General features: G+C 41.8%; 2 protein-coding genes across 3 annotated transcripts; both read left to right on the top strand.

Annotated features, from left to right (window-relative positions):
• Nucleotides 1-58: 58 nt before the first annotated feature.
• On the top strand, nt 59-5,824 carry uck2b (uridine-cytidine kinase 2b). The gene is made up of 7 exons (XM_076097158.1): nt 59-196; nt 2,207-2,366; nt 2,999-3,095; nt 3,286-3,428; nt 3,536-3,633; nt 4,002-4,050; nt 4,416-5,824. The coding sequence occupies exons 1-7, from the start codon at nt 89-91 to the stop codon at nt 4,550-4,552; spliced, it is 792 nt and encodes a 263-aa protein (XP_075953273.1). The 5' UTR covers nt 59-88; the 3' UTR covers nt 4,553-5,824.
• A 406-nt stretch (nt 5,825-6,230) lies between these two features.
• On the top strand, nt 6,231-9,615 carry czib (CXXC motif containing zinc binding protein). Of its 2 annotated transcripts, none has more exons than XM_076098384.1 (8): nt 6,231-6,300; nt 6,383-6,466; nt 6,597-6,653; nt 6,742-6,823; nt 6,910-6,941; nt 7,059-7,136; nt 7,360-7,425; nt 7,933-9,297. In XM_076098384.1, exons 1-8 carry the CDS (start codon nt 6,295-6,297, stop codon nt 7,996-7,998), a joined length of 471 nt encoding a protein of 156 aa, XP_075954499.1. In that variant the 5' UTR covers nt 6,231-6,294; the 3' UTR covers nt 7,999-9,297. The 2 variants fall into 2 exon arrangements, with proteins under 2 accessions (XP_075954499.1, XP_075954498.1); XM_076098383.1 differs by lacking the exon at nt 7,933-9,297 and adding an exon at nt 9,304-9,615 and having other exon boundaries at nt 6,232-6,300.
• Nucleotides 9,616-10,099: the final 484 nt, after the last annotated feature.

Below are 10,099 nucleotides of genomic sequence, written 5' to 3'. Positions count from 1 at the left end.
AGATGTCATAAAATGAACGTTGGCGTTGTGGGAGGAGCTCCGCCTCATTTATGTTCCAGCACAGCAGCTCTGACGATACATTGCAAGCATGGCCGGGGACAGCGAACCCCACCCAAAGGACCGTGTCGAGAACACCAACAACATTATCCGACAGCCTTTTCTCATCGGTGTCTCCGGAGGCACCGCTAGCGGCAAGGTTGGCACTCCAGCTAGCTAATTTGACAGTTTTTTTTGCGAATTGCCGTTGTTTCATTTTGAGCTAAATCACTGCAGAGGTTTGTCGGTAGCCGGGTGCTAGTTGACCACGTGGCTACAGCGACTCAACCCCCATGCGCTCAACGTTTGAGTTTTGATTGACAGCTCTATCATCTGTCTAACCGTCCGCTAGCACCGGCTTTACTTGGTCTGCGTTTAACATAGCATGTTGTACGTTAACGTGACTGAATTTCGCGTTTGTTCAGTTAATTTTTCCATTTCGTACGTTAGCAGAACCACGTGGAAAGCACTGTCAGCCGTTAGCTTACTTTAGCCAAGTTAGCTGCCCGGCTAAATTCCATCACATTGGAGCTATACCGGTTTGTGCTAACGGTAGCTAGACAATGAGAGCTAGCTAGTCTCTAGGCCACCTGACTGTGACCTGGGATAACCGCTAACGTTAAGTTAAATAAGGTTAACATGATCTAGCTAGTTGTTGGTGTAATAGTCCTAACCAACACAGGCTCTACAGATGTGTCTTGCCATCGTGTCCACGTTCTTTGTTCTGATTAGGTAACGTTAAAAAAACAAAGATGTTGACCATGCTATAAGTCTACTGTAGTATGTAATTAGCTGAAATAAGCTTTAACAAACACTTAGTTTTCACCCGCTAGTTAAATGTGATATGCCTTTTGCAGTAATTTAGGCGACGGTGCACGTCACTGGCGCGCACACACACACACACACCCCCATGTTCCACGGATGTGGATATTTTCTATGACGTAGTTTTCTTTGTTTATGAACCGGTGTATTTTGCGACCTTTCCGTGTCACCAAAGACCGCACCATTTGAACATAGAAGCTTGTAAGTGACGACCACAATTTAAGTGGCATTCAGAAACAAACCGTGGAATCTTTGCTCTCACTTGCGGTGTAGGTTCACATAATTAGATATGAGGGCAGACAATCGCCTCTTTCCCTCCACTCTGCTGTCTCTGGTTAAGGCCCTCCTCCCAACTTTGTCCCAGATATCTCCGCACTGGCATCGAGCCAGTGTTTTCCTTCCTGTAAGCCCCCACACAAGGTACTAAAGGAAGGGTGGTCTGTACTGTTGTGACCCCAGACTACACCAGTCGTAAGGTGACTGCTCATGGATTGGATGAATTTTAGCAGCCCGCAGCTCAACATGGCAGCAATGCAGATACTATGTTTGTCGGCCTCACTGCTGAGGCTTGGGTTTTAAGGATGGGTCGGCAGTTCTGGTTGAATACAGAGAAGCATTTCTTTGTTCTATCAGTAATGAAAACAAAAGTTCAGAGACTCGGTTGCTAAATCTAAGCATCAATTAACTCATCAATCCCTCTTTACAGTACTAAACTAATATTGCCATATAATAGACTACAAACCCCCATCAAGCGCCACCTTTTGGCCTTTGTGGAAGTGATTTACTGTTGAAATGCTTGCTTTTCACTTTATAAATAACAATGGATTATTTATTGACTCACTTTATGGATTGTCAATCTAGAGTTTGAGCATAAAACATTGTGCTGTAGATTGCCTTATTAAATGTCAGTGTGGATTTGTCTGTTCCTCTGAAATTGTTGCATTTGAGTGTGTTGACACAACCTAAAGTGGGGGTAGGGGGGGTCCAAATTCATTGTACTACAATTGCATTTACACAAAGGCAACAGAGGCTCGGTTAACGGGAGAATGCCCAGTCAGCGCTGGGTTTGAGATTCATTTGGTTGGGAAGGTCAGTGGGGACAAACATGGTGGGCTGCTAAGCATTTCACCTATGATTGTGTTAGTTGACCTCACACACTCTATTTCTGGTTGTATGTGATTGTGGGTGTAACGCAAGTCTTAATTCCATTCAATTTGGACTAAATTGAAACACGTTTTTTACTCCTATTTGGATTGACGGTTGTGAGAAATACTGGTGTTCCTGCAGATTTTTAACCACACACCCATATAAGTTTATCTTTTTTTTTTCTATTTGTCTGTTTCTGCAGTCGTCCGTGTGTGAGAAGATCATGGAGCTGCTGGGCCAGAACAAGATCGACCACCACCAGCGGCAGGTGGTGATCCTCAGCCAGGACAGCTTCTACAAGGTGCTGACTGCAGAGCAGAAGGCAAAAGCACATAAGGGCCATTTCAACTTTGATCACCCAGGTATGCACAGTGTATGCGATATATATCTCCTCTGCTGGTTTGCAGCAGGCACATGTGTGCCATTTCATTTGCACCGAATAATTTGAAACCAGGTTCTGCAAGTGCAGTTTCACTGTGGGTTAGTGGTTTTGAAATTCTCTACCTACCTGACTTAACCCAAATTTATATTGTATGAAAAGAGATGCAATAACAGCTGAGGCTGCTTTAGGACTACACAGATTTAGATTACAATAACTTGCAAGTTCAAATAAGCAATTTACCAAGATGACATAAAACATTTAAATCAGACTTGTGTTCAGCAGCATGCATTGCTGCCACGTTGATGATCACTGGGTCTTGGCAGAAGCATAAACTCCATTTTTGGAGTCTGACTTTGCCCTCTGAAGTTCCTGCTTCCTTTCTCGGCTGGTTTTAACTCCCCACAGTCAGCAGGCCTTTCTCAGAGGCAGCTGCTCTAAGGCTCAGAGACTGAACCCAACACCCGTTACAGGAAAGGGATTCCTGGGTTACCAAACGTGCAGTGTGGGGTCCCACATGGGCATTGGCGCACACCAAGCCGGTTTAACTGGGACTAAGTTACACAACGTCTCACAAAGATCCCAACTGAGCGTTTTGCCTTTTCTTTTCCTCAGATGCCTTTGACAGTGAGCTGATGAAGCAAACACTCAAACAAATCCTGCAGGGTGAGACTGTCCAGATCCCAGTTTATGACTTTGTCACTCATTCCAGGTGAGCACCTATCTGTAACACTTCACAGTTGCTGTTTGGTCAACACCCAATATTGTGTTCTAGCAGAATAGATTACCACTAATGGTAGTGTTGAACCAGTTCCCGATTAACTTGATTGTGTAATTGGAACATTTACGTGCCACATGTCTGAATGTAGTCGCTGACAAAGAGGAGGAAATCTGTGTTTCAGGAAAGAGGAGGTTATTACGGTGTACCCGGCTGACGTGCTCCTGTTTGAGGGCATCCTCATGTTCTACTCGCAGGAAATCAGAGATCTGTTCCAGATGAAGCTGTTTGTCGACACAGATCCAGACACACGGCTCTCTCGCCGAGGTGTGTTGTGAGAGTTGGGTTAATGCACAGAGGGTGTAGAGCATTGCACCCCTTAACTTGTGTTGTGTTTAATGGCCGGTATTTATATTGTTTTTGTGTGGTTTCAGTTCTTCGAGATATCAATGAGCGTGGGAGAGAGCTGGAGCAAGTGCTGACTCAGTACATCACTTTTGTGAAACCAGCCTTTGAGGAGTTCTGTTTGCCAGTAAGTGATGTTCCCACCGTACAAGCATCTGTGCATGAGTCCAACTGATGCACTGGGGTGCCCAGCATCATCAGCCAGTTTTAGCTTGGAACAGATATATTGGTTTTAATGTATATGTCTGCTCTTGTGAATCAAGAACCTGCAGTACAGAAAGGCCAAAGGCACAATTGTTTTAAGTGTTGTTTAACCAGGGAGCACTGTTTTAATTTTGACTGTAGAATTAGTTCATATCTAGGTCACAATTTTATTTTAATTTTTTTTTTAACTACAAAGTATCTGTGTGTCTCTATTGTGCAGTGTATAAGTATATCTGATCATCAGAAATGTTTTTTGGCCAGTAACTGTGACCGTATCTTTATTTCTACTAGACAAAGAAGTATGCAGATGTGATTATTCCACGGGGAGCAGAGAACCTTGGTATGGACAGTTATTACGCACTACTCCTACATTACATTTTTATTGGTCATCGGTTGGGTTTGAAGACTACAAGTTTTAAAATGAGAAATATCTGAGGATGTGGATTAACAATGAAGTAAGCTTATTGGAGCTCTGTAGCTTCCTCCTTGCTACTTGAGCTCCATGGCTTGCGGCTACATTAGCTGCTATTAGCAATAAATCACCAAAATGTCTGACTAGAAAGTTGCATTGTAGGCACTTTGGTTCTGCCGCATTGCTTGAGACACTTTTTCTACATCTGTCCAGCAGTCTGACATGTTACAGGGGTGCAATGCTAAATCGGTGGGGTGCTCTGTGTAAACATCTGTCTTCCTCATTTCCTGCAGTGGCCATCAACTTGATAGTACAGCACATCCAAGACATTCTGAACGGCGGACAAAGCAAGCGCCATAACTGCTGCACGAACGGCCACAGTACTCCACGTCAGCGGCGGACCTCTGAGTCCAGCAGCCGGCCTCATTGACTTGGTCACAGCTCTCTTCACAGGCTGGAGAGGGGTTGCGCTGTAAATAATGCCTGTTGGCATTCTTGTATTGAAGAGAGGGAAAAAGAGATGTGAAAAGAATTGAAATGCCTTTTATTATGACTTCTCTTGTTATTGGATACTTTCATTGTAATTATTGAATTTGGGATTTTTATTTTTTTTTGTCAGCGCGTTAAAAGAGGAGTTGTTGTTCTTGTGATGAGACCATGGGTTAAAAGTGACCTCATGCATTTTCCTCCCAAATTACATTTTGTTTTTTTATGTATCCCCTGCTGCTCCATGGTAAATCGTGCCGCTAATGAATAAAAGAGGGCAACCCTTTTTCTTTATTGCAATCTCTGATAAAACTTGAATCCCTAACAGCAGGGGAGACTGATGCATGTTTGGTTGGGTGCCAGACGAGAAGAATGCAAATTATAACATGAGTTAAAGAAACCAGGATTGCACTCTGTATTTGTACCGACAATCTTGGGAGTGTTTCCAATGCTTTTCTTGGTATTTCAGTTCCCTCGTCTTGTTTCACTCTGTTTACTACAAAGTATCCACCACACTGACTCTGTACAATGACTGCTGCAGCAGCGGCACGCTACATTACTTTTCAGCACTGATTGTCAGGTGCAGAATCATGTGACATCCAGATCAATGAAGCCAAAGGCTGGGAGGTTCAGCTGACCACTGTTCACCCAGTCGAGTGTGGGTACTGTTGCACTTTGGGGATACACTCGCCTTCTAATTAATTACAGTGCTGATGACTCCCTATCAAAACTAATTTACACAAGCATTATTTTGTTAATGAGAACTATGAGATGGGTCTTTAAATATGGATGTATGATTTACTTAAATATTCCTAATTTTCGATGGATAGACTAGCATTCATGAGAGCCCTTGAAAATACGATTAAGATATGTGTATACTCAGGTTGGAAAAACCATTTTCAAATGCCAGAAAAGGGTGTTCAATGCCACAGCAATATTAGTTTTCCCAGGTGTGTGGCCATTAACCACCAAAACCCACCACAATGCCTCTGCAAAGTTGCCTCAGGTTAACATGTACAGTAAGGATCCACGCTAAAAGCCAGTTTCCATTCTCTAACTTAAAGGTATAAACTCTCGAATCAATTTTGTATTCCACTTGCTGTATTTGTGTATAGATGAATGAATTATTTGTACCAGGAGATTTGTACTGTAGGCTGTGGAATGACTTATTACAATGAGGCAATTGCTTAATGGTTAATAAAGTGATGCAGCCGAGTGTCTTTGTCTGAAGAGTGTGATTATTTGTTAATAAGCTTTAATGTGACTAATATACATGTGTGAATGTATCATTAGTGGTTATGCGAACAAAGACTTCTCACTGTGAAGTAGTGTTGCACGGGGCGCCAATAAGTAGGTCATTCAATGTGCTTTTATTGTGTCCACTAGAGGGTACAATTGACTTGAGTTAAGCTCCCTTAAAGTGATAACGGATATGTGACGATTTAGATGTGTGTGATGGTTTAGGTGTCATGCGAAGACATACCATGTATGCTGTTTAAAACTACCAATATATTAATATACATTGTAAGCACGATCCACGTGTTCCCAAATTCATTCCCAGCTACATTATTACTAAAGCAAAGCTGTGCTGCTCGATTTCTACAAAAATAAATAAAAACTCGTCCCTGACGCCCCAGAAGCCATAATTTACGAGGAGTACCTGAAGGCAGCAGGGAAAGCTTCAAGATGGTGGTATGTGTTGTTTCTGATGTAAACAGTGAAGCAGTTTTCCTAACTTTGGGGAAATTTTAACCTCTCGTTTTTATCGTGACAGAAATTTGGTCTCCAGTTCAAAGCCACTCTGGAAAACGTCACTAATGTGAGACCGTTGGGCGACGATTTCCGCTGGTTTCTGAAGGTAGGGTGGCTGTCAAGCTAGCATGCTAACTATTTAACTCACTGTTTACCTATGACGTGTCACAGTCTCTCTCACCTTCTGTCTCATTTACACAAGCAATGCTTTCTCTCATTATTTCCCCTCAACGTAGCTGAAGTGTGGAAACTGTGGAGAGATCCCAGATAAATGGCAGTATGTGACACTAGAGGTAAAGAGATTATAGTGTCCATACAGTTAGGCACGTTGACACGCGCGCACACAGTGTCCAACCTGTTTGTTTCTAAACTATTCCACAGGAGAGTGTGCCACTAAAAGGAGGAAGAAGCAGTGCCAGCATGGTGCAGAAGTGTAAACTTTGTGCCAGGGAAAATTCAATTGGTACGAGCTGACATTCCATTTGACTCACTTTGTCTCTTTCTGAGGTAAAAGGTCTGGTGGAAGTATAATAAGTAATTGTGTTACAGATATCCTGGGAGACACAATCAAACCTTATAATGTAAGCAAACGTCTACTTGTACTTTGAAACTATTAACATGGCACCAGTCTGTTTTCATGCTTCTTTTTTCCCAGCCATTAACATTGTGTCTCTTTCTGTATGTTTGCTGGGTTGAAGGCAGAGGACAGCGAGCGCTTCAAGACAATGGTGCAGTTTGAGTGTCGCGGTCTGGAGCCCATTGACTTCCAACCTCAAGTGAGTATTTTCACTTGTAAAGGAAGCACAGGTGTTACTGATAACATTAACGATGACGCCAGGAGCCTGAGCCTGGAGCTTCCAGCCAAGTCAAGACATTTGCTGTTGAAAGAAGTATTTACGCTCCTGAGTCAGACAGTTTACTTAAGGTTGCAAACTCCATAATCTGGAAAATATTTGATTATCATGCGACTCCTCTCAATTTCTATTTATCCCACTCCAGGCTGGCTTCGCTGCACAAGGAGCTGAGTCTGTAACACAGTTTCCTGAAGTTAACCTGCAAGAAAAAGTAAGTGCCGTAGTCAGAGTTTAGAAGTTAGTGAGCTTCAAACACTTAATTTCCTGCATTTGGGTGAAAAATGGTCATTTATGGTGGAAATGCATTCATGTAAAGGAAAATTCAGGCGGCAGGTGACAATTCAAAATGTAATAGGCTACAGTGTGACTCTCAGGCATTCTGTATTGCTTGCCTATATTTCCTGTAGATCAAGTATTTTCATTCAGGGCTAATGTTATCTCTGCTCAGTCAGCACACGTAGGTTTACTCTCCCTTCTCCTTTGTGTCTTCTGTTTGTAATCTCTATAATAGTTCATGTGGCAATGATGTATTCATTCATTTTACATCATTTATTAATCCCTGGACTTCAATGGCTCATATGAGTTTCAGCAAGACTCATGTCCCAAACTTTGTATATCTGTTCTCTGAGAAGTCAAGAATAAAGTCATAATATTCCAAGAAAAAAGTGTACCTGTCCTACAGTCATCTCGAATCAGATTCAGCTCAATATTTCATCAGAGACGTCTCACCATCACATCCCCGCCACTGGAGCGCCGAGAAGAGCGCCGGACTGTATGCTGCTGATGCTAATGGTTCAGCTGTGGAGCCGCACGTCATCATCATCATCAACTGTAGAAATCCAAGACGACATCAAATAGCTTTCAATAATATCTTCTAATGCTGTACATGTATCATCAAGTAGCTTTTTAGATTTCATGTAGTTTTTGTGTGTAAAATTGTGGCAGTGAACACGACTGTGCTGTGGCTTACAGAGCGCGCTGGACACACACACACACACACATTCTCTCACACACACACACTCTCCTACACACATTCTCACACACACTCTCTCACACACACACACTCACTCTCACACTTCACCCTGCTCATCGTCACCACCACAGATATCTGTCTGTTCAGCTTGCATAGCTTCAGAGAGGTAGTGGACACGTTAGGAAAGAGTTAGCTTGGTCCCGACCTTGAGGACCTCATCGCTGGCTACGGCCTTGGCAGTGGGAACAACTTCAGTTCTGGTATGACACTATGATACTATGACGCAACTTTCCAAAGAAAACTGGACCTAGTGGCAAGTGTGTCTGAAGGTCTAAGAGTGAGAAGATACACTGGAGGAGGGCTTGGCTTTTACATGAAATATACCCCACTAATTATCTTATCGATAAACTTACAGATGTTGATGTTTCTTGTACCATTTCTAAATGCGATACAGAAAAAGTTTCTCCTTTTTTTTCTGATTGTGAAATATCCCACAAATTTTAGACAGACCTTTAGTTTCACTATTTTAAAGCCACAAGCTTTCTTTATTCTTTTCATCTTAAGTATATTTTCATTTACAATGTAAATCCAGTCGATGGTGCTCTAAAACATTGAATTATTTTATGCTCCATTTTTCATTCATTAACAGAAATTCTCTAATTCACACCCTAAGCTTTTTTTTCCTTTTCTCTTTGAATTTAACTCCGACTCTTTTTCCCTGATATCTTTGATTTAGTTGTTTTTGTAACATTGTCTTTAAATCTTTTTTATTATTTGTGTATATGTGTATCATACTACCTACAAATGCTATGTGCTGCTGTTTACCTGAATTCTTTGTGTAATACATTTTGTCTATTTAAAAAAGGGAACTTGTCCCTCAGATATGCCAGTTTTTGTTTAAAATTTCTTCATTAAGAATATTTGACTTTCAACAGGGTTTCAACCTTTGATACTGCACCGTTGTATATCATTCATCCAGTAGTTACTTAGTTGCAGCTTCTTTCATTCATTTGTACCTCTGTTTTTTTGTGTGTCAATAATCCCAACAGTGTGTACAGAATGTAACCGCCTCTTTCATCTGTGCAACTTGACAAACACACATTTTGTAAATTTCAGGACTGGACAGACTACGACGAGGAGGTCAAGGAGTCGGTGGGAATATATGAGGTCACACACCAGTTTATCAAGTGCTGATGTCATCAAGTGAAGATCCTCTGAGGTGGGCGAATGAACACTACAGCCAAACATCCTCTGGTCTCTTAGTGGCCATCAAGGATGCATCAGGTGCTGAGGTGGCAAGGTTTGGATGATGATGAACATTAACAGATGTGGATTAAAACCACAGGTTGTCCATACACGTCTTGGATTGATCAACATGTTTAAGGCTTTTTTTCCCCACTGCCTCAATAAAATTAAAAGGTGACATTTTTTGAGTTGAGCTTTTTCTATGCACACTTTAAATGTTCAGTATGCATGTAGTACCACACTACTATAGCAGAACCAACCTGTGAGATGGTCAAAAAAAACGACTTATTACAGCTGTGGGTCCCAATGAACCCAAATATATTCAATGAAGCTGGACTGAGCAAATATGTCCTCTTTAGCAAAAACTAAAAGAGGAGCAACACGAGCTGATTGGAAAGAACTGATCGGTGACTGCTGTCAACTAAGGAGACGAAGCAGAAGAAACATAAGATCTCTCACTCTGTCAGCATTTCAAAGTACCGTAAACTGTCTAGAAATTGCTATCAACGTACAGGGGTTAGGCCGGGGATAGATTGTATCATGCAGTAGACCTCACCTTAAATAAAATAGAATTAAGACAATAAAAAAACACAGCAGGAAACAATTAGTTTCAATCAATGATCAAATGACCAGACATTGTGTAGTGAAACCATTTATTCCATCCACA

This window comes from Anarhichas minor, unplaced genomic scaffold (genome assembly GCF_050575085.1).
Source record: "Anarhichas minor isolate MPS153535 unplaced genomic scaffold, ASM5057508v1 ptg000024l, whole genome shotgun sequence".
NCBI classification, from domain to species: Eukaryota; Metazoa; Chordata; class Actinopteri; order Perciformes; family Anarhichadidae; genus Anarhichas; species Anarhichas minor.
Note: the sequence above shows the minus strand (reverse complement) of the source record. Positions and strands in the feature narration are given on the sequence as shown.